Source organism: Acipenser ruthenus, chromosome 4 (assembly GCF_902713425.1).
Source record: "Acipenser ruthenus chromosome 4, fAciRut3.2 maternal haplotype, whole genome shotgun sequence".
Taxonomy (NCBI): Eukaryota; Metazoa; Chordata; class Actinopteri; order Acipenseriformes; family Acipenseridae; genus Acipenser; species Acipenser ruthenus.
The window spans coordinates 70,107,491-70,132,574 of record NC_081192.1 but is presented as its reverse complement, the minus strand read 5'-3'; the positions used below and the strand labels follow the sequence as shown (position 1 = coordinate 70,132,574).

Below are 25,084 nucleotides of genomic sequence, written 5' to 3'. Positions count from 1 at the left end.
CACAAACACAAAACCCCGGTATACACGCTGTCATTCCTGGTTGGTCCACTCACCCTGGTTTAGACACACAGTCACGAGGCGTTCAACTACAAAGCACAGAACAAAGGGCTGGCTTTCCAGCCATGTGGCCAGGGTTAATTGATAACCAATTAGTCAATTACCTCTTGGCCACCTGCTGCACATTAAACTTCAATTAGGCAGGGAGGGAAGTCTAACCTCCCAGTCCTGCCATATCGAGCACATACTTTAATTGACAAAAACTTTCAAATTATACAAATTAAATACATATGTATTACTTGTCATGACGCACGTGCATCAACATATGAAATGAACTGAATAAAAGAAAAGCAATACAGAGTGAGGCAATGATAAATATCGGCGGTTCTGGAAAGAGTGAATAAACCAATCAGTGTGCCTCAATATACTCTCCCGATAACAAGTCACTTTTTTAAAGATTGAATAAACCATTTGAATTTAAGTTTGATGATGGTGAGTTTTTCAGGTTACAGAACAGTACTGTATCCGTTGTGAATGAATGGCTATTGGTGCAAAGAAGATGTTCTTTTAAGTTCCTTTAAGCGGAGCATTTACAATGGGAAAAATCTGTTTCACCACAAGGTTGTTCTCTTAGCCAATGTGTTCTCTTAAGAGGTGTTCCTATACACAGAGACTACTGTATTTATAGAGGCAAGCCTCAGCCCTGCCACAGTGCCTACATTGTTTGTTGCTAGTTTTGCAACATATTAACAATTCATTTTTTCATTTACAAAATACAGGGCAAACTGCACTTTGATGTAAAAGACCCTCATAAATCAGTCCCAGTAACAATAGGTGGATTATGTTTACAGCAAATGCGGGACAAGGTGTGTGCTCTTTTCCTGTATGCGCTATAATAGCTTGAATATGTTACAGTTTTTGTTTGGTTTACTCTACTGCTACAGTACTGCTTAGTTAGCACACAGAGTGATGTAGCAGTGTTAAGGTTTCAAAACTACCTTTGCTGGATATAAGCAAACTAGACAGGTTTTTTTTTTTCATTTACTACAACACTGAACTGATAGTGTTGTGGCAGGTGTTTCAAATGGTTTGTACAGCTCCTGTCCATTCTTCCTTGAGTTTTGCTTTGGCAAACCCATTTGGTTCAATCATGTTTTTTTTGCTTTACCACACTAGGCAATGATGAGCTGTCCAGGTCAATCCTCTAATTATTTAGGAACATCGTGCTGCAAGATAGGGCTGTCTGATTTATGTCTTATTTTCTGAAACGCAAGTGCACACAGAAGTTCAAGCTCCATCAAATCTCACTCAATATCAGCTTAAATAACCTTTTCTTCAATTATCCACCGGGAACACTTAGTTCTGTGTGTTTGTGCCCTGTCTCATAACAGGAAGCTCCAAACAAGTTTGGTATCCAAATAACAAAGTGTTAGTGCTCTCACCCCAATAAAAGCAATTACTTTTTACTAGGGCTGTCAAATGATTAAAAAAATGAATCTCGATTAATTGTGCGATTAAAAAAATTAATCTAGATTAATCACATTTTTAAAACAACAATAGAATACAACTTTAATTAAAGATATGTTTAGGAAAACAACAAATCCCTCTTTAAATAAACGTTTTGTTTAGAAAGAGTTCATTATGAAGTAAAAACTTCCCAAGAAAGGCCATCCCAGCTCTTTTCCAGGTTCCAGTTTTTTTTTTACTTCTGATCTCGCGTTCACTTCAGCCTCGTGCGGCAGACAATGAAGTATGGGAAGTTAAGATGATCAAAACAAAGGACTGTGATTAACGAGCGTTAAAATTATATATATATATATATATATATATATATATATATATATATATATATATATATATATATATATATATATATATATGCATTATTAGGCTTTTCAGTTAATCACGATTAATTGACAGCCCTACTTTTTATAAATGAATCCTCATAGTGTGTAAGAAATACCTAATAGACAACCCAAGTTTTAATATCCAATGTTTTTAGATCTGTATAGACAGCTTGGCAGAATACTCAAATGTTAGCATCTGAGCGAGATTCAGGGGGTGGGAGTTGGGGCTGCCTAATTACTGTCTATCATTACTAATTGTCTACTTAAGCCACAATCTTACGCTCTTCCCGACTAGTGTTTTCGCTTTGTAGCAAATGCTCAGACTCCGTTGTTCGTGCTCCAGTTTAACATCTTTGCTAATATCGAAAACTTCGTTGCCTCGCTCCTTTCACTGCAGGTCACTTCTCTGAACAGTGCGGCCAAGATATTATCAATTATTTTCCTACCTGCTCTGGTGATTCTTAGCATCATTTAGCTTCTCTATTTGGCTGCTGGAGCTCCAACGTTAGTCTTTCCTGCAACCATCCAGTCTCTAGCCCAGCAACAGTGTCGTTCAAAGCGCGTCTCCATTAGAAAGACCGGCCCTCTGCTAAAACTTTCAAAGCTCCGCTGTTACATTCCCGTCGTCAGTGATTGCCTTGCCTTAGCTCTATTTAAATCAACCATGAAGCTTTGTCTGCTGAATCTGTCTTTACTCCTCACCTGCAATCAGAAGCCGCTCCCCCGCTCCCCACTCAGTTCCCGCGCCACAGAGCCAGCACAATTTACTGTTCCATCAGAAGATCCCGCCTTGGACCTCCATCAGGTAAGTTGAACGTTTTAAAGACCTATCCAGCCCATAACAAACTCTATTCAACCAGTGGCGGCTCGTGATTTTGATGGGTCTCATAACATACTCCAACGACTGCTGTACTGTAACTCTTCCTGTACTGCGCCTCACAGACCAGTTACCACGGCAAAGCCCTCATCAAGTGCCTATGGGGAGTGGTGAGTTGCCATGGTGACCAGGCAGCTTCATCAGGCACTGCGAGCCTGTGCCTCAGTACTGCAATCATCTGGCTTCTGCTGCTGTGCTTTCACAATGTGAGTGTGCGTTCAACTCACCAAATTGTGACATCTAAATACTGCAGGCTCATCTTCTAAACCTACGTTAACTTAATACTATGCCACATTGCAAACAAAATGAGAAAACAGCAAAAATAAGCGCAGTTACGAGCAGCCCAACACCCCAGAAATGTATTTCATGAAAGCGATGGATTATTGTTTTGTTTAATGTGCAACGTACCGGTAGATTAGTCATAAAGCCAGCTGTGATAAACATTTGGAGATTTAAAGACCTGCAGCTGCATTTTTCAATGCCTGTCAGGTCTTTGACCCAAAACAAGCTAAGTATCTCTGCATAGCTGAGAAAGAAGTGTTTGAGGCCATCCCACTGTTTGAAGACAACTGTGTAGCACAGCGTGAATACCGTGCTTACTATGAAATTGTCCGTGAAATGAAATGCAACAACATTTACAAGTTCTGGAAAAACATGGAAACGAGATTCCCAACTCTTGCTGTTAGGTGTTTGACAGTACCAGTAAATAGCGTTGATGCATAATTTTCTGTATACAAAAATGTACTTAGGGATGTCTGGCACTCCATAAAAGCATCAAACCTCTCAATGTACATGTTGTATCAAAATAATATGAAAACAAACTAAAATGTAAAATAATTGCAAACAGTACCACAGCAGTCTTTTAGAACTTCAAACTTTATTTTTTAAAGGTATGTAAAACCTACCGTTTTTGTTTGCTGTCCTGTAGAAACCCCACTGAATGTTATGCAAAATGAACTTTTGTTTGGTATACGCTGTGAAGCTTATTGATTTACAGAATTAAAACTGGAACGTGATGTTGTGAAAACCATAATAATAAATACAATATTTGGTTAATTTTCCTTTTTTCCTACTTGTATATAATAATTTTATTTGTATGTAGGTATATTGCATTTAATTTTATTTTTTTTTTAAATAATAGTATGTTCATCCCCATGACTTCACACAGCATTTCAGCCTTCCTCTTAAGCACTTTTACCGTGACTGCTCCGTGACTTTTAGTACAAATTTCCGTGACAAAATCCTAGCCCTAATCATGGCGGATAAATGGTTAGGTTGGATTTGTGATGAGTGGATATGAGATGGATTTTGTACATCATTTATAGTATATCTATTTATAGCCAAGTGTAGACCTATGGGCTACAGATTTTTCCTGCAAGATACAGTTTTGGCAGGAGGCTGCATATACATGGCTCCCCTGTTACTTCTATCAAACAAACAGTACATTGGAGTTGTTCTATGACAGTGGTTCTCAAACTTTTTTGTTTGTGGACCACACAATAACAGTATTCATGACTGAAAAATAAGCACATTAAAAAAATCACTATAATACTAAGAACAACCATAGACTTACCTTTCTTTGTTTTAACGCGATGGGTGGGCCTGTTTCTGTGAGCAAAGTTATTTTAAAATTGTAGGTTTAAAGAACGGTTCTAGTTTACTTTTCATTAACATGAATTTACAGAGAGGGGAAAAAAAACGGACTGTTTTATTTTTAAATTGATAATTACAGCAGAAATTGATTTGTGTGAATTGATAATCTGTGACGTTACAGTACAGCTATGAGGTACCAGCACAGTCGGAGCTACGACTGCAGCTATAAACTTTATTTTATAGAAAGGAATGTTTGGATGCTGCACGCTGATTGGCTATTGAGGGTTTTTTTTTACCGTGCGGAATAGTGCAATGCATGGCAGAATTAATTTTTGCTGAAGCACAGTTCAATTAATAAATTATCAATACACAACATATAAAACTAGAATAAATATACACATTGTTTTTATTGAGTGACGTTCCTTTCGTCACATTTGATCTTTTCGGAGGCATGACAGTGTAGAAGTGCAGAGAATTACAAGAAGCAAAACCTCCATTGGGGGAAGGGGGGGGGGGGAAGCAAGAGGCACAACGATTTAACAAGTCAACAACTTAATGAAATTGAAGGAAACACAAATGCTTGGGCAGCTGGTGTTTTTATTGATTTGATGAAACATAAAGAAATGGTAATCGATTTAAAAACAGTTTGTCTTGAAAATGCTATGATAATTCCCTGCTTCAGTGCGTAATTCGGCTTGTCAAGAGTACTTAGTTTTGTTATGTTAGCCTCCGTTCTGGTCTCAATCGCTCCATAAACTGTGCTGACATAAACCGCCAGTGTGTTAGTGCCAATCATGTATTTGTGTATTAGCTTCTCTAGGTCAGCGGTAGTAATGTGTGGATAGTGAACTTTGTCTTTGCCTCCTTTTCTGTATCTTTTCATTATCAACAAAAATACATGACTGGCGTTTTTAAATGCGTGACCCGAACAAGGCTAACTTTTGCGAGTTATGTCAGCTCTGTTTATGGAGCGACTAAGACCAGCACAGAGGCTTCATTCATTTTAATTAATTGCAATAAATGGAAACGTTAAAAACCTCCAGTTTAATGTTTACAACAAATATACTGCTTCTCTTCGTGCATCCAACCCAACTACAGCAGAGACATACTTTTTATTGCTAATACTGCTAAAAATACAAGCGCAGTCAGTCTCGTAGGCAAACACCACACACTGAAGTATTGTTTAACCCTTGTATACGCTACTAGCACCAAGTGACGCCACATTTCAGGATATCGGTATCTCAATTTCTGGCGAATGAGCGGTTTATTTTAAATCCTGTTTACATCTTTTCCTTTGCTGTATTGAACGGTAATATATATATATATATATATATATATATATATATATATATATATATATATATATATTGTTTATTTAATTTCTGAGAGAGAAAGGATGAGTTGTATTTTAGGCACAACTGCAAAAGCATGTAAATATTAACGACGGGAAGGAAACTGCAGTGATCACGGCTGTGCTCAGCTTCAGCACGGTACAATTCAACAGTAAGATCATACATTTCCCGTGCATGAAGAGATGAGAAAAATATGGATGAAAAATATTCCTAAATTCACAGAAACAAAACACACACAAATATATATATATATATATATATATATATACACACACACACAAACAATCTGAGACAATTATGACCATGATTTATAATGAAAAATTTCAATAATTCAATAATTCAATTGCATATAACACATTAGTGCTTAAAGTTTTGTGATTAGTAAAACAAAATTGTTTATTGTTGTGTATTATTAAATGTTTTAGTAGAAGTGTTTGGCACAATACTTATGCTAATGCAACGAACAATAACAAAACCAGAACTTTAATTCTGAACTTTACACCCTATTCTTAAACTATGCGGCTTCTCATTCTTCTTCAAGGATCTAAAACAGCAAGCCCTTATGCTGATTCTGCTGTACCCTGTCTTTATTTGACACTACAAACATGTAGCAGAAGAAATAATTGGATTACTTTGGAGAGTACTTTTATAAACTGACTATGCACTAATGTAGGCCTAATTATAATGACACACAAACAGTATATGCTAAAAACAGTTTAATAGAACAATGCTGAAACTAATTGCACATTTAAAAAGATAAGTACAATTTAAATAAATAAATAGATTTAAACGTAATAACTCCCCTTCATTGTCACAGAGGTAGCTATGTTATTTGCATGCTGCATAAGCATCATTGGCCATCCGTTTTGCATTATTCTGAGATATGCGCATGCTTCAGCATTTCATTACTTGCACTATTATTAATGTATTTTTAAAATGTGAACTTTCAGTATTGTAAATGAGATGTACTTTTAAAACATCAAAAAATTTCTCAATATAATACAAATTTCGGCATTGCACCGAGGTATTGTGAGTCAGCATGATGTACACGTAGAGCGGCTGACGATTCAAGTACTTCCGGTTTTGGCTAAAGTCTGCGCAGTGAAGTATAGAAATATTTCAGTTTTGAGGTGGCTGATGATGGATGGACTAAGTTAAAGTAAGTTATTGTTTTTCATATGTAAATCTACGTTAACATCTATATATGTTTTATATTTGTGCTATTATAATTGTGCTATTATATATGTGTTTTGGAAACCTTCAGAATTATCAATATTGAAATACGTGCATGATATCGATATACAATTTTCATATAGCTGCCCACCCATAACTATAAACAATACAACTGCTAATACAATTTTTGCATGCAACAGCTCCATAACACAGTAGAATTAGAACCGTTACTCAAAAGAATGTCTGGGTAGATACAGCATGCATTTCACAGACTGGTGATAGATACATGTGTGAAACCAAGTACTTCTCCAATTATGGTACAGATTATTTACTGATCCCTTTGGATAGGAATACTAAACATGTACTGATCAGGAGGCGTACCTGATCTAAAATACTAAATACCATTTAAATATTAAATTATGATCAAACCAGTCATTTTAAGACACACTTAAGAGACTCACACACGCTACTAGAGATTGATTTCCTCAATGTTCATTGTTCCTCTTCTTATAAGCATACATTTAAACTATGGCGGTACTCCGATGCATCGCCATTTAGATCAATTCAACAGACATGTGTCATTTTTGATTACCTACGTATCTTATTTTCGATTTTCCCTTGCGAGTACCAATGTGACGCACAGCATGACATGAGAAGATCGGCTACTTGGCACAGCCAGGAGGTGAACCAGTGCTCCCCTGACTGCATCACACCTCAACTGGTGAGTCACTGTAGAAATGGCATCAAACCATTTAGAGAAATAACCTGTGAAATCAACTACAATAACAGACGGTCAGAAACAGCAAACACGTTTTTCTATATTTTCCAAAATATTAGACTTATCAAGTACCAATAGTTATAGTAAAACTGATCCAAATGAAGGGGTCCCAAAAATGATATTTTCCAGCATTTCGTTCCTCTAAAGTGCTGCATTGGTGATTTTATTTGCATATAACTAAGTGCCAGTAGACCATTTGTTAGGACTGCATAGCATTCCCTTTAATAACACATCGTCCAGATTCCATACAGTCTCCCTGTGCTTTCAGTCACACTACCTCAGCTCTTCCAGTCCCAGGGTATGCACAAGTCCCCATCCTGCAAGACGGAGTAGAAGTGCGACACACACAGATGCATGCCTTGCAAGTATGGGAGGCGCTCCTCTACCAGTCGCTTACAGCAAGGTATCATCTGGGTGCTGGTGATGCTGGGTTCCTTGTAAAGCCTCTTCAAAGAGAGCTTCTCTGTGCAAAGAAGAATAAGAGCGTTTTCTTCAGCTTTCAACCTGGGGGAAAGCAATGGTACATTTCTTTTAAAAATGTAAATAATTAATGCAAGTACATGGTATTATGTAAGTGGCTTAAATGGGTAGACACAGAATTGAAGTTTTGTGTGTCAGGGGAACGTGAGACTTACCAAGCTCTTAGAATTACTCCCCAAGACATTATAACGCATACGGTTTGAATGAGGGCTGCTAATCTGTAATTTAGTTACAAGCCAGTCTGTTTAGGCTTCTTCACACAAAAGAATTAAAGTAAAGTAACAGTAAAAAATAAATAAATACGATGTGGCCCTTAATAAGATTGAGTTTGACAATGCCTCTTCCCTGCCCCAGATAGGGAGTTCCAGTGAGACACAAAGATTTGTCTTCAACATCTCTGAAACTGTTACTAAACATTTTACATAAATTGCATGGCTGCTGCTCTAAAACTGATTGGCTACAAGGTATTCCAGTGATGTCACCTGAAATTGAAACACTGTATCTTGAGACAAGCTATAATTCTGGCAACATTTAGGTGGTGGCTGTAAAGTGACTTTTTACAGCCACAATATCTGAGCCCCCTCCCTCCCCCAAAGGCAGTGAGACTTGGAAGAATCTTCCAGTCTAAAGTTACAGAATGCAAACTCACTCTTCCCTTCTCTTCATTCTCCTCCTGGCCTCTTGTGCCTTGGTTTGAATAAACCACTGCAGTGTTGAAGGTTCACAGATGGTGGGGATGTTGAAATGACCGGACTCATGCAGACTTGGACTGGAACGGTCACTGGAGAGGGAACGTTTATTTTGTTTAGGTTGAGGGGGACTGGGTAAAAATAAAAATATCTTTAAAAGGGACACTTTTCTCCAATTAAATTGACTCTTGTGCCTGTTTATGATTACTATATTACAGAGAATAAAGATACATAATATGTAAATATCAAACCAACACAGACACAATGGGGGAGTTCTTCGGAGTGCTGGCACCCTTGTAGTCTGACATGTGTCTTATACCCCTTTTCCACTGGCACATCCGAGCCGAGCTGCTGCCAAACCGTCACGGTACGGCTTGTTTTACACTGGCTATTTTTGTCGTGCCGAGCCGGAACCAAACTGTCAAACTCCGGCCTCACAACCTATCTGGTACTGGCTCCAGGCTGAGCAGGGTCAGGGGGGCGGGGTTAATGAATTTCATCATTACGTTTCATTAGTCAGTGCAGTCGAAAAAAAAAACATACAAACAATATGGCGTCCATTACTGGCAGTGATTCAGAAGAGAAAAAAGTTCAGCCTTGGGGCGCTGGAGAAGTGCAGGCTCTTGTTCCTAAATGGGCAGATTCCAGTGTTCAAGAAGAGCTAGAATCTTCTATGAGAAATTAAAAAGGTGTATGTGGGAATTTCTTCTGAATTAAAAACGATGGGATTTAACCAAAACCCTAAACAGTGCCATGAAAAAAAAAAAAGAGAACACAAAAATTAAAGATCACAACAATAAGAGTTGAGCCAATCGTAAAAAATGTACATTTTACGATGTGAATATATTGTTTTACTTTTTACTTGTGCATGAAAGCAGTATATAAAGGTGTGTTGTTTGTACATGCTACTGAAAGTAACAATACATCTTTTTACAATAGCCAATAATCAGTAAAGGTACGTGAATGTAAAGAGCTTAAAAAAGTTGTAAAGTCACCCTGGAAGGGCGTCTGCTAAGCAAATTAATAATAATAATAATAAACTTGTTTTCACCATATTGTGGAAACTAGATTTTTTTAATAACGCACAACATATGTAAAAATGTTTAAAGACGTTACTAATAAAAGTATTAGAAGTGAGTTGCATTTTGTCTGATTGTTATTTAAATACTTTTTATTTATGGTTTCTAAAATGTGCTTCTATTCAGTAATACTGATATCCTCATTTGTTCTTTTTAGGGGATTTGCCGTCTGCCTATGATGAGGTTGCGAGCACTTCAATCACACAACCTGACCCCCCCCCCCCCCCAATGACTAATTTGAATGTGGTCAACAGGGCCAAGCAGGGTAAATATCTGTTTTGTAATAATTACACTATGTAACACAATTTTTGTTCCTGGGTAGTAAGTGTTATTTCCTAATTGCTTATGCCTCAAAAGTATAGAAAATGGCTATTATTCCCCACAGACTTTGCTTTTGTGATCAGGACAGTGATATTTTGAAATTTACCTATTTCCAGTGAGAAAACGGGCGAATTTGTGTCTTTTCGTTCACATAAAGTCAGAAAAAAACAACATATGAATCCAAATTAACATGTATTTATACTAAAGTAATACAAAAATGACTACAAAAGATTTAGAAGTGTGTAGTTTTTTGAGATTTACGATTATACTGTAAATCACTTTCACGAATCAGCCCCCAAATGTAGTCTCCCATCATGTTCTCGTTATACTGTCCTTGGTAGCGGCGTTCAAAGTCCAGTATATCCTGGTGGAAGCGCTCGCCTTGCTCCTCCGAGTACGCTCCCATGTTCTCCTTGAATTTATCAAGATGAGCATCAAGGATATGGACTTTGAGGGACATCCTACAGCCCATTGTGCCGTAGTTCTTCACCAGAGTCTCAACCAGCTCCACATAGTTTTCAGCCTTGTGATTGCCCAGGAAGCCCCGAACCACTGCGACAAAGCTGTTCCAAGCCGCTTTCTCCTTACTAGTGAGCTTCTTGGGGAATTCATTGCACTCCAGGATCTTCTTTATCTGTGGTCCGACGAAGACACCGGCTTTGACCTTTGCCTCAGACAGCTTAGGGAAGAAGTCTTGAAGGTACTTGAAGGCTGCCGACTCCTTATCTAGAGCTCTGACAAACTGTTTCATAAGGCCCAATTTGATGTGCAGTGGTGGCATCAGCACCTTCCGGGGGTCCACCAGTGGCTCCCACTTGACGTTGTTCCTCCCCACAGAGAACTCGGTCCGCTGTGGCCAGTCCCGCCTGTGGTAGTGCGCCTTGGTGTCCCTGCTGTCCCAAAGGCAAAGATAGCAGGGAAACTTGGTAAAACCTCCTTGGAGACCCATCAGGAATGCCACCATTTTGAAGTCTCCTATGACCTCCCAGCCGTACTCATCATACTTCAAGGCGTCCAGATATGTATCCACTTAGGCAGCTGGAACTAAACTGAACTGGTGGGCTTAAGGCCCCTGTATTTATACTACTATTTATATTACTGGAAAGTTCTAGAAAGTTCTAGAAGTTACTCCAAGTTTACTCAGCACTGAATCTATCTGGAATGTTCTGGAAAATAGGTAAATTTCAAAATATCACTGTCCTGGTCACAAAAGCAAAGTTTGTGGGGAATAATAGCCATTTTCTATACTTTTGAGGCATAAGCAATTAGGAAATAACACTTACTACCCAGGAACTAAAAAAAAAAAAAAAAAATTGTTACACGGTGTTATTAAAGGTATATAACTTTTTTTTTTTTTAATAAAGACACAACTCCATAGGTTACACAGTTACACAGACAAAACACTTCCCATGTTGATATAACATGTATTAAATCAGTTATAGTGGCCTATTTGTACAGTAAATTATTCTTGCTTCCAAAATTATGCTTATATTTGTTTATTTTTTCAGTCAAAAAACGAAAAAGGTCAGAAAAATCAAATTCTGCCCTGGAATTTGCCCAGTGCATTAAGGAATCAGGCGAGAGGTATATGCAGTTTCTCCAGCAAGAAATGCAGGCTGACCGAGAGCTGAAAGAAAGACAAATGAAATGTGCGCAGAGGGAACGGGAAGCAGCATCTACTGCATTAATGAACAGAGAACTGATTTCAGTTCTTGGGTCAGCTGGGACAGGCATTGCTGGCAAGGAGCACAACAGATCTTCCTTTAGATTAAGGCCTAAAAGTTATTTGATTTTTTTTGTATATAGTTAAATTGTTTGTTTAAAAAACACTGTTTATAAAAGGTTATTTATTGTACATACTGCAGAGTTGAATGTTTTAGTGTGTACAGGTTAATTGTACTTATAAAGGTTATATTTTATTGTATATAGTTTGTGATGGATTCCCCTTCTGTCACAAGTTTCACTCTCCCAAATAAATACTTTGAAACCAGAATGTCGATGAAAACGCCGTAGCGTGTGTATTATTTACAAAAACAAATAAAACAAACAAACAAAACCTACTCTCGACCCATAGGAGAGCTAACTAAACTTCTTCCTGTAACCCTCACTATAAGATCGGACGACTAACCCGTTTCCCAATCCAAAGCCCTTCACAAGAATAACAGGACCTTTTCTTTTCAAAAGCACACAATGTCCCCAAGTGGAGTCAACCTTTCTCCAAGGTACTCCTATTCTCCACCGACTAACACGGGTTCACCCTGCCCTATTTAAATGTGTCCTAATAAAACAATTATCCCAACTGAAAAAAAAACACTTAAACAATCAATAATTTACGTACAATTAAACGATAAACTCCAACCTGCCGTTGGTGATGGAGTGTGTGTTCCCGGACCGCGGGTCCTAAATCCTTCCTAATTACTGTCATGCCATTTAGTCCAGGGTACTCTGTTCCCTTTACACAGCGCCCTCGCAGGTCGGGAGGGAGATCTAACACCAAGAATCATTCGATCTCTGTTACATATCCCACCGCTCAGAGTGGAGCCGAAGGAACACTTGACTAAGTCTGCTTTTCCCATTACACCCCCTATAAAATAATCCGCATTTTGGTGGTCTTTCCCCGCATAGTGTACCATGTGGTACATGAAGGGCTGCAATGCCAAATACCACTGAGTTATCCAGGCTTTGCTGTCTTTCATTGTTGCTTAACCACTTGAGTGGGGCGTGGTCAGTGATCAAATGAATGTCCCAGCAGGTAGTATCTTAAAGAGTGAGTGGCCCATTTAATGGCCAAACACTCCTTTTCGACCACAGAGTAGTTGCGGGGGAGCATTTTTTTACGGATGTACAGGATGGGATGTTCTACTCCATCTGCCGTTTGGGACAAGACTGCACCCAAACCGACATCCGATGCATCGGTGTGGAGGATGAACCTCTTAGTGAAGTCTGGAGTGATGAGAGCGGGAGCCTGGCAGAGTCTCTGCTTAACAATATCAAACGCCCCCTGACATTCTACTGACCTATTAATTAAATTTGGTGCGCTCTTTCTGGTGAGGTCAACTGAGGGATTGACCACTGTAGCATACTCTGGGATAAATCTTCAGTAATAATCGGCTAACCCCAGTAGAGCCCTCACCTGAGCCTTGGTTTTGGGGATTGCCGCTTCCACCAAAGCCTGGACCTTGGTGACAATGGGTTTCACCCTTACATTCCCCATTATAAATCCCAAATATTGCTTCTTTGTCTTGGCAAATGCACATTTTCTCAAGTTAGATGTCAGCCGGGCTACCCTTAGAGACTGAAGGACGGCCATGATCCTAGCCAAATGCTCTTGCTAGGTGGAGATGTAAATAACCACATCGTCAATATATGCTGCCGCATATTCACCATGTGGATGTAAAACCTGGTCCCTCAGTCTCTGAAAGGCAGCGGGCGCACCATGAAGCCCAAACAGCATGGATGTGAAATGAAACAGCCCCTCAGAAATGCGGTTTTCTCTCTAGAACTGCGGGTTAATGGGATCTGCCAGTATCCCTTCATCAGGTCCAAAGTGGAGATAAAACTAGCAGTCCCCAGTCTATCTAGAAGCTCGTTGACCCGAGGCATAGGGTACGCATCGAACTTGGCAATAGCGTTTACCTTGCGGAAATAAACGTAGAAGTGGTTAGTGCCGTCCTTTTTGGCCATGTGTGAAAAACGAGTATTTTTTGTATTTATTAAAGTCTAAATAAAACATACAAATCTATAGTGTATAGCTGATTGTGACAGGCTGGCTGGGCGGTGACGTCACGACAGAAGCAGGAACTTAAAAATACTGACACCAAACTGCAGTTTCCAAATAATAAAGACGCGGCGCGCCGTTTTTATTAACAAAAATAAATAAAATATTCAAACAAAAAGATTTGCTCACAGAGCGAAAATACAAGGTTTAAATAAAACAAATCACGAACACAAAATAATAAATAAACCATACAGGTCAGGCTGGGCAGTCGCTGTCACTGTTCCTGTATATTTTTATTCAGTTTCGTTTTCACTCTCTCTGCTCGCTCTCTCCTCTTTAACACCCACCCCAAGGGTAGAGAGCTGCAGGCTTTTATGCAGGTGACCATCTCCCGATTTAGCAACAAATTAATCACTGAATTAATTTGGGAGATGTCCACCTTCTGCACGAGGTTTTTATAATAGTGGATGGGGCTTCCCAACACACTACCAAACAGTATTAAACAAACAAACGGCACCTCGCTCGTCCTATATAATAAAATACAAAGATCACAAAACAAATATAAAGTAACACAGGGGCAGAGGGGGAGACTTCGTTCTAAAAAGAAATAAATACATTTAAATCAGCAGGGCTTACTACCGCCCTGCTACACGGATGTACACACATTGTATACATCTGATAACCTTACCTTTTTTTAGCTTGAGGCGTCTTCGGCCGAGTATCTTTCTCGTGAGTTTTAAATTCCCTCAGAGAAGCTATTCTCTCCTCATTTCAGAATATGTGCGTCGCTGCTTTTCATTTGCATTCAGTAACAAATGAAAAATGAAAACAAACATGAAAACAACAACAATCTCCGGATCCGCCATTCTCGCCGCTCAATTCAGTTATTTGAGATGAATTCTGTTCCGGGGGCAGAATAACAGATTTCCAAATAACTGAACATTCTCGCCAGCTCGTCCACTGTGTGACATCATGTCTGCAGTGAAAAAACACCCGAGCTAAGCCGGTGCCAAGCCGGAGCCAGCTCTAATGTGCCAGTGGAAAAGGGGTATTACAGTCACCAAGCATTTAACCAGGATATCATATATAAATCCTCCAGGAACACTTACTTCTCCAGAGTCATCTGCAGCCCCTGCAAGCTGCGCGGGTGAAAGGGAATCCTCATTGAGAAAAGCCTCTTGTAGAAAGCACTTAGAGTGCTGTAATACTCCTCCAGCAGCAGCACTGGTTGCAGCTTGTCAACATGGATGACCTGGATCCCTCCCAGAAGATGGCTAATGCGCTCCTCCAACATCGACGTTTGAATGATGAGGTCACCATAACTCGGAAGTTTCTCAAATAGCTAACAACAAAAATAGCACAAAATTACTATATATGTGACAAGCAGAAGAAGTTGGCTGAATGCAGGTGGTTGTAAGTTTAAATAGTAGGCCAAGACAGAGGGATATATACTTGAGCTGATGACTCAATAGTAGAACCCTTCTATAGCAACAAAGCCCTCACAGCATCCACATCTATACATCCTAAGTTGGTTGCTAGCTCTTCAACATTTCTAAGGTGTGGAGGGAGTACAAAAGCTCTAGTTTTGCAACAATGCAGTTGAATAGTTGTTTGAAAAAAAACAAAACCCCATAAAATTCCTGCCTAAATTGTATTTTTAATAACAGTATTAAATGAGTAAGTAGTATTACATCACATTATACACAGAAACAGAAACACACATTTTTGGAAAACTCTGATTAAAATAATGTGTCTTACTTTGGCCCACTGGTGGTGAACATCCATTGTTCCCAACATTACATGTCCGGCAGCATTCACCCCTGATTGGTCGGTAAATATTACGGTGTGCCCTAAAACAAAAGAACCGTAAAAAAAAGTACTGTCAAATTTGGTGCATGACTTGACTTTCTGGAGAAGGGGAGGGACTTACATAGTGCTGTGCCTTATACAGGGCAGTACTGTCCTGACCTTTTTATGACCTTTGTACTCATTCTGGTTCTTACTGCAATTACAATCATTTTTTTTTTTTAAATAGGACTGTGCCAAGGTGCTCACGGTGAATTCAGGAGCTTCTCTTCAGTTCTAGTTGTCTGACATAGACATATGTTATGTAAGCTTGTAGCAGGGCGATTGCCCAGCACATGGGAAAATTAGTGTTGGTGTAATTGATATGTGGAAATGGGTTTATTGAGTGTCAACTGAGTGTCTGTCAACATAAAAACATCCGGTGGGGGTCGTTCTGGGCGACTGCACCACCATGCTACACAGAGGGGCGCTGCGTACACTCAGGGGGAAAGCATCCACTCTGCAGGAACTACAGCTACGCAACCCTTAAACTGCAACACCGTGCTTGTGAAGGCAGTGCCCAGCCAAGGCCGTATGAAGAAGCAGGAGTCGTTGTAAGTCTACCGGTTCAGTAGATTCTAGGGGCATATTGATCCCAAGTAATGTATAGCGAGGGTTACGTAGTGTAGCAGGTTCCTGGAGCGGGACGCCTCGTTTAGTAAGGCTAGCACTCGCCCTGTGTGGCATCTTTTATTTGTAGTTTTTGTACTGTGTTTCATTTTGTACAGTCTCCTGTATGTGTCCTTTGTGCGTTACCATCGCTGGTAGCGTCACATGACCAGTTTATTTACTTTGTTTTGTGTTAATAAATCCTGCGCGCCTGAGTGGTGTTTCAACTCCAACTCCCACGTCTGTGTCGTACATATCAGCGGTTACCCTCTCACAAAGCTACATCAGCCAAAGTGTCTTTAAAGAGGCAAGAGCCAGCGCCATCTGTGATCTGCAACTTTATTTATTTTTGCTGTCAATATACTGATGTGCTTACAAATATAAAGACACTTAAATATATATGGCAGGCAACTAAAACTGAATACAATATTTGAGTTATTGCAATAGGAACCTGTGGGGGATTATCGGTGGTTAGATACCCAATTAAGATAATGAATGTGTGTAATGGTTTCATTCAGTTAGCAGTTACTGTAGTTCCAAAACGAGCTCAAGATTATAATTGCACAATACAAAACATGCAACACTGTTATATCTGTTATACATTTTATCAAAAGTTTGCGAATAAAATACGGTACACAAGTATAAAAGAAGGTTGATATCAAAATAGCATAAATCAGCACATCAATCTCAGTATGCAATAACGGTCATGCAAAATCTCAGTTCAGTGTAAATGTCAAATTGCATGTGAAAGCAATACCTTAATTATCTATAATTCGTCTTTTCTGTTAGAACTAATTATACTCTCAAGTCGGTAAATATAATAATATGAATATCTAAAAAGAATAACTGTTGAGTAAAATGATAAGTCAACAAATAAATTAATATAAATTCAGTAAATTCTAATTAATAGAATATTACAAAATTGTAATTATTTATCAATCTGTTGTTAATAATATATCCTTTAATTAGAATCACTGCACAAAAAACATTTTAACATTCATTCATCTGTTCTTTAATGAAAATAAGATTCAACACCCCTTATTCAAGTTCAAAGATCACCTTGTAATGATTTTAGCTCTTAGCTGGTAATTAACTTTTATGGAAGATTAAAACTAACCTTTCTTTTTGTAAGAAAACAAAATATAACGTACCCCCATTTACATTACACAACTATCAACTTTTCTGCAAATACAATTTTTTTCCATTCACAAAGTATAGTTTCTGTAATTTTCTACTCTTTTGTTTAACTAGAGAAAATACTGAATTCAGATGCAGTGTTGGAACAATGTGCGATGATGACTTGCAGAGTGGTATTCCTCGTCAGGCTTCGTGTAACAAAACAGTCGTTGATGAAACGGAAGCTGCATCAGTCCAGAGATGATAGACAAAGAGAAGGAGGCGTGATACCGTTTATTGGACTAACTAAACATTAATTAAATCACAAGCTTTCAATACCTCAAATGTCTCTTCTTCAGGTGAAAGTAGGAAAGAAGAGACCTTTGAGGTCTTGAGAGCTTGTGATTAATGGTTGTTAAGTTCATCCAATAAAAGGTATCACATCTCCTTCTCTTTATTTAAAAAAAAAAAACAAACAAATTCTTCCAGTAAAATTGACCATTCCCGGTAGGTCAATTCAGTTCATTAATTGAGTCTTTAATCATTAGTTGCCCTCTTCTTTAATGACGATCCCAGGCAGTGAAGTTCTTTGTATTTTAAAGTTATGTAAGATTTTATATAAATTGTAATCATTTTATGTATCTCTTTAAATGGCAAAGAAGTGAGAAATCATGAAGCCAATGTCTCTGTAGCTTTACACGCAGCCAAAAGGTGCATGCATATCTAAGAATCATGATAACAAACTGGTTCCCTATGACGTACGAAATGTAACCATTACCGTACGGGTGTTTACCTCCTAAAAGACTCTGAACCTGAATAGATATATAAAAGCTGCACGCAGTGCCTGTGATGCAGTCATGCCCGCCCCCAAGAGCATATAAGGACTGCCCGCACAGACCACAGCACAATTTTTCCTTTCAGAGGACTGAAACCTGATGGGAGAGTCATAGACACGAGTACTTGTTGCTTTTATCTGCTTATTTTACTCAGCATTCGTGTATTACATTAATTAACACCTGTGATCACCCCATTTATACACTTCAGCGCGGGGCCCTCCGGCAGTGGCGGTGGCGCTGGGCACTCCGGACGTTGGTGAGGCGCTGAGGTCTGCGCTGCTGTAGGTGTGCCTGCTGTCCTCCTCCTCTGACACTCGGGCACACTTCTCTTTTCTTCCTTTTTTTTCAAAACCTGCCCTTCTGGTCTCTAGGGGCACTGTCCCACCACTAACACCACATGTGACAGTGACAGGACAGGGATACTCAGACTTGGACTGCTTGCATCACCATTACAAAGGCTGTTAGGGCTCTAACAAACAGGCTTCACTCAGTCTTGTACTCATACTGTGTGTGGATTTGTCAGAAGCTTGTAACAGGTGGGCATCCCTGTATATTGCTTCCTTCAGTAACGCAAACCGAGTAGACCTGTAGGTCACCAACCTGCTCCATTCCCGACCTGGTACCTTATCGTACCAATCCGGTGCATGCACCAAACGGGTACCGAACCAACAGGTACAATTCCGGTTCCAATCTTGGTACCGAACCGTGCTGACCTGGCGCTGAAGGCACTGAACTGGTAATGAACTGAACCGGCACCATCCTGTTACCACACCGTACCGACACGGTGCAAAGTCACCGTACTGGTTCCGAACCACGGTACCATCCTTGGTCCAGTACCAGAAACAGCAGTTATACAGTTCTGTATCACGCATCATCCCTGGGTTTTATCCCTGCAATTTGTGTAAGGCCAGTCTGTCAATTGAGGATAAGCACGGCAGGTGTCCTTCCTGCCTGGAGCCAGAGCATGCCAAAGAGGCACTCACTGACTGCAGTTTCTGTGCGTTTTGTGCCAGTTTTTCTAAGCGTAACTGGAGAAACGTGTCTCGCAGCTCTAAAGAGCGCTTGGTGTCCATCACACCACTGCAGCACACTTCCCCATCACCCTCTGTTAAAGAGGTGGCTGTATCCTCGCCACTAAGCTTTGTGCAAAGGGAGAGCAGGTGGCGTCCGAGGGGCAAAAGCCCACATAGGAAGCCGTCTTCATGGTCTTCCTTATCTTCCGCAGCCTCTCCTTCTCCAACAAAAAGGAAGAGAAAGAGTCACCGATCCAAGAGAACGGCGGACTCTGAACAGCTGGAGAAACTCTGGGCAGCTGTTTCGCATCAGGGAACTGTGCTTGCAGAGCTGCTGCATGAGCGCACTACTCCACCTGCCCCCACTGTCCCTTTGGGGCACCAAGGGGCTACAAGCACAGACTGCCAGCAGGATGATGTGCTGTCCATCGCTGCCTCTGAGGGCCACTGCGGTGTTGCAAGTGCCCTGGCCTATTGATGAGACAAGGCAGTCCATCTTTGATGATGAGCCTGCTGCCTTTTGCCAAGCATGGGAGTCCACAAAGGAATTGGTGCACCTGCTTCCCAAGCAATCACCACCAGTGCGCAAACCAGCATTAAACCGGTACCGAAGGCCCCAAGCAGCCTCATAGCCCGGCACAGCTGGCTACAATTATGGCCAGAGGTGGTTTTCATAACTGGCCCTGGGGTGCTGTGTAGAATGGCAAGGGAACACAAGGGGTATGGAACCGCCCCTGGCAGAGTCTCCATATAAATCTTTTGTAGCTGCAGGCAGTTTACCTGGCCTTGCAGAATTTTTTGCAGGAGGTTCCAGGGAGACATGTTCTTGTCAACACTACTGTGGTGGCTTATATAAGCCACTAGGGTGGCCTCAGGTCTCCCAGTCTCCATCTCGTAGCCTGCAAGCTTCTGCTGTAGGCGCACGAGAACCTCCTCTCACTGCAGGCAGTACACCTGCCCGTGGTGACAAACGAGGCAGCAGACCTCCTCTCAAGGGGAGTTACCAGCGCCTCAGAGTGGAGGCTTCACCCCGAGATGGTGAGCCTCATTTGGGAGAGGTTTGGGAGAGCAGAGATAGATCTCTTTGCCTCCCCAGAATAAACCCACTGTCCCCTCTGGTTCTCCATAACAGGAGCCAGAGAACCACTGGTGATAGATGCCTTGGCACAACAGAGGTTGCGGCAACTGTTATATGCCTTCCCACTGCTCGCAAAGCTCCCGCTGTGTCTTGAGAAAATCAGACAGGAACAGGCCAGGGTCACATTAATATCCCCTTATTGGCTCAGGAGACTGGTTTTCAACCCTGCTGCAGCTCCTGAGCGGCCAGCCATGAAGACTGCCCAAGTGCCGTAACCTGCTTAGTCAGGCGTGGGGGACATTATGGCCATCGAGCCTACAGCTCTGTTTGGCCCCTGAACGGCTGCATTTAAGCCGTCTATGTCTGTCTAATAGGGTCATTGACACCATGCAAAATGCCAGAGCAGTGTCCACATATTTGCAGTACAGGTACATGTGGGGCATCTTTCAGACGTGGTGCCTGCCTCGGGGTTTTGGCCCCACAGCCTGTCCCATTGCAATTGTACTGCAATTTTTGTAGGACCTGTTTGACAAGGGAAAATCCCCCTCTATGTTAAAGGGCTATCTGGCAGCTATTTCAGCTTGCCATGTCAAGATTGACTCGGTCTCCTCAGGAGCTCACCTCCTGGCTGGTCAATTTATTAAAGGAAGCAATACAATTTTTTTTTTTTTTTTTTAAATCAATTAATTCTGGGATTATTTTACCTGGTGAATCTTTACTTTCATTTTCAACAGACTATGACAGTGATTAATTTCAAACCCTGTTTATGACCTCTTTGCAACCATCTTTATTTTTTTTTTTTTATTGTTTTTATAAATTTAGTGTGCTCAATTATTTTCACAACCGTCTTTTTAAATAGAATCTTGAGCTCAGCGAGTCAAATTGCAGCCTCTTTGTTGTTTCCTACCATTACCTGTGTTAATGAAGAGCCTACAGGCTATTCGGATAAGTCAGACACAGGCGGATCGGTAACTGGCATTTCTCAAGGAAACCGGGCTCCAAATCAAAAAGATAGCAATCTACACAGTATTTCAAAGATTTTAAAGTTGTTATAAAACACGTATCGGTGACAGTATTGTTTGAACTACTGAAGCATGGCTCCATCCTGAATTTCAGCAGCATACCACTGAATTAGAATGCAAGCATTCCAAACTAGCCACGGTAAACATGTTATCCCACTCCTGTCATCCGATGTTATTCCACTTAAGACAGTTAACAAAAATATATCCCATGCTAGATATACCCACACTTGTGGTATAAAAGCAAGTACCTTTGATATTCCGAAGTGATTCAGGGTTCTGCTGCGATAAACGACTCAGACTGTGCAACTGGCTGCATCTGTGAGCCACTCCCCAACTTCGCTGCCACCTAGAGGAAAGACATGGTATAAAGTAAAGGCCAGTGACCCATTTCATAAAAGCGATTTGCACTGAATTGCAGTCGCAGGCACCTCGCAGATTAAAATGTGGGTTTCATAAAACCTTCACAGGGCTGAGACATCAGCGATTTTGACTGAAGACAGCCAGACAGCAACCGCAAGTATCAAGGTTTATTGCAAGTCCTGTTTTAGGACATACCCTGCCGCTCATACAACTATCTGGCCGTAGATATGGCAGATAAATCAGAAGGGAAAGAGTATTTAGGGATCATCAAATGCTTCATGCATATATAGACTCAGAATTAATATCAAAGTACCGATCGCCAAGAAAGGAGATTGCTAATCTTGGGGTGGTCAAATATATTTTTAGATTTAAACAGAAAAAAATCTAAATGGATTTTATTAATCAGTTTTAACCTAACAAAGATATCTGAAACAAAAACTTTAAAACAAGTTTTTTTAACTATTACAAAAAGCCTTTCAATGCACAAAAATCAGCTCATTGTTAACCTGGAAGTCCACTTTGGATTTACTGTGCATGCTGAACTAACAATAGTAAAGAAAAAAACTATTATATTAAAATAACAATAATAATAACAATAACAATAATATATTTTATTAACTTAAAACACATTTTCTATTTGCATTACTGCTTACTTGGATGGATAACAAGAGACGTGTTTACTTCAGTTGGGTTAAAGGCAGCAGGAAGAGCTTCGCTATCTGCTTTTTTTTTTTGCTTATTCCAATCCTTTCTCAGCATCACCAACAGCGACTTCACCAGTTATATTTAAACCATGTTTTCCTTCTCATTGAGGTCGTCTTCTTTTCCCTTCTTTTAATTTCGTTCTGCTCACTAGATCTATCAATTTCTTTCTACTGTTCTCTGCTCGCCCCAGCAGTGTCTACTACATCCGTGATAACCGGACACACTTTCTTTTCTGCTTGTGACTAAACAACTTGCTGAATAGAATGGATTTGTGTTGACTAATCATTTCAATAATTGTATCAATTTATTCTTTCGGAAAATTGGTTTTCCTTGGCACACCTGCCACTGTATGTAATTACGTAATCAGTCACTGGGCTTTAAAGTTGATTACTGAGTTAGTGATTTTTCTCAACACTGTTCTCCAAAATTTTAAATATAGTTTCATAATTAAAAAAAACCCATCAAATTCTACAGGAACAACAGAAAAGCAGCATTTGTCTCTATGTTAGCCTCTTGTTTCCCAGTGATCAGAGCCCCCCTACGCTCTGTGCTGGAAGAAGACTGCCTTTTCTGTTAATAAAAAATTGAAGCCCCACATTTTTAGAGCAGGTTAACATGCTTTTGCTCTGGTACCATAAATGCTGATACATCCACTTCTATTTAAGCCACTTACTGTACAGTACTAAGACCCTGTTCATACTACGGGGCTGGCCCAAGGCTGACGCATATTTAGGTCTCTAACTCCGTTCACATTTGCGGTTTAAGGCGCCTTTGCGCGTTCACATATGTGACTGAAAAGCAGGTCTAAAATGTGGCGAACTACTTGTTTGTTTGTTTGTTTGTTTTGTTAATGGACTGCACTACACTCAGAATGGAAGAGCGACCGGGATATACAGTAATCCTTGATTTGTAACAGATGTTTCTTATTAATATTTTTTTTTCAATGCAGCACAGTAGCAATTTTATGGTGTGTATATATATTAAAAAAAACAATATATATTATTGACTATTTTGACGTAATGTTATGGTGCATCAACAGTCAACATTAATATTTGTGGATGAGAACAGTATTTTACATGTGTGTAAAAGCAAACTAAAATAAATGATCTGCATTTTAATGTAAAGACACACACTTCTATAGCTATGTATACCGTTGAGTGCCAAATAAACAATGCTGAATATGCACAGTCACAGGACTGCTGCTGTACCCTTGAGCAAGACACTTTACCTAGATTGCTCCAGTAAAAAACCCAACTGTATAAACGGGTAATTGTATGTAAAAATAATGTGTAAAAAATAATGTAATTGTATGTAAAAATAATGTGATATATTATATATAAGGGCGCCTGCTAAGAAATAAATAATAATAATAATAATAATAATAAATACACTTGCAGTCACGTACTGATACTTTCAATTTATTAAACAATTTTAGTTCAGCGAGTACTATCTGTTTTTTTTTTTTTATAATACAACAATTTGTAATCAAATGCTTGACAATAACTATTTCCCTTTTTTACATTATAACTTTTTTTTTTTGTTTTTTTCTTTAAGTATTTATGACATAAAAGTGAATCTGTAAAAGCTGAACAGGTCTGAATGGTGGTATGAGATGCCTTTAAGGGCCCTGTGCCTGACGAGTTTATGGGTGATGTCTTGGTTTAGAGACTAATATTCTTGTTAATCAAGCTCTCAGTAACAGCTTCATACTGGCAAAAATAATTATAAATTATACTGGCAAAGGAGTTGAAATGTTAACCATTTCGACAATACACCTATTAACCCCTAGCAAAATACCACTGGTGTCCAAAGTAACAAAGTCCAAAATACATCACCAATTAAAAGTATTGAAAAGTCTCTGCATAGTGTGGCGGAGTGTCCCGCCCCTATTTATTATTATTTGTATTTGTTTGCCGCGCAGATAAAAGCGCCGCGTCTTTTGTTATTGTTTTTGTATATTTAAAAACCCGTGAGGATGCGTGGCTGATCAGCTACTGATTATTTAACTAGCTGACAGTCACGCATCCTTACCAAACGCGTGCAGACTGTGGCCGAGGGGTAATAAGATAATTAACAGCTAGTTAACCCCTCGGCCAGAGTATAAGAACCTGCAGCTGTCCGTGCTGCAGGGGTGGGTGTACAGAGAGGAGGTACGGGGAGATAGAGAGGAGACAGACTTTAAAATAACAATTGCTAAAACGTGCTGGATTAGCCAGCACGACACTTACTTGTTTGTCTGTTTATTCGTTTGGCCCTCGTGCCCTTTTGTTTTTGTTGTTTGGTTCAAATCATTTGTTTATTTGATTTATTAAATACGCTGAACGCTGTTGTGTTAAGTTTCACCCGCCCATCCGTTGTTTTGGTTCAGTTACTTCCTGGTCTGTGACGTCACCACACCTCACCACTGCAAGCCATCCTGCCACAATAGGATTCCCAGCAAAGATTGCTCCCTTGACTGCATGACTCCCCCTGCACACATATGAACGCTACTGACAGTATTAAGTGTTTACATGTTGTTCAAACCATTTAGATATAAAAAAGCAAATAAACAAAACAAAACAGACTGACAGTCTTGCCAGATACTAAGAATGGTCCT

General features: G+C 39.8%; 1 protein-coding gene across 3 annotated transcripts in view; it reads right to left on the bottom strand.

Annotated features, from left to right (window-relative positions):
- Nucleotides 1-5,669: 5,669 nt before the first annotated feature.
- Nucleotides 5,670-25,084, bottom strand: part of tcaim (T cell activation inhibitor, mitochondrial) — a 37,225-nt gene continuing 17,810 nt past the window's right edge. For 2 of the 3 annotated variants that reach the window (XM_059022713.1, XM_033998534.3), the window contains exons 7-11: nt 21,672-21,769; nt 15,663-15,754; nt 15,014-15,246; nt 8,747-8,878; nt 5,670-8,121 (exon numbers count right to left, since the gene is read on the bottom strand). In XM_059022713.1, coding sequence (XP_058878696.1) covers nt 7,896-8,121; nt 8,747-8,878; nt 15,014-15,246; nt 15,663-15,754; nt 21,672-21,769 — 781 coding nt within the window. In that variant the 3' untranslated portion in view covers nt 5,670-7,895. The remainder of the gene's footprint in view (nt 8,122-8,746; nt 8,879-15,013; nt 15,247-15,662; nt 15,755-21,671; nt 21,770-25,084) is intronic. The other variant, XM_033998535.3, reaches the window with a different exon arrangement.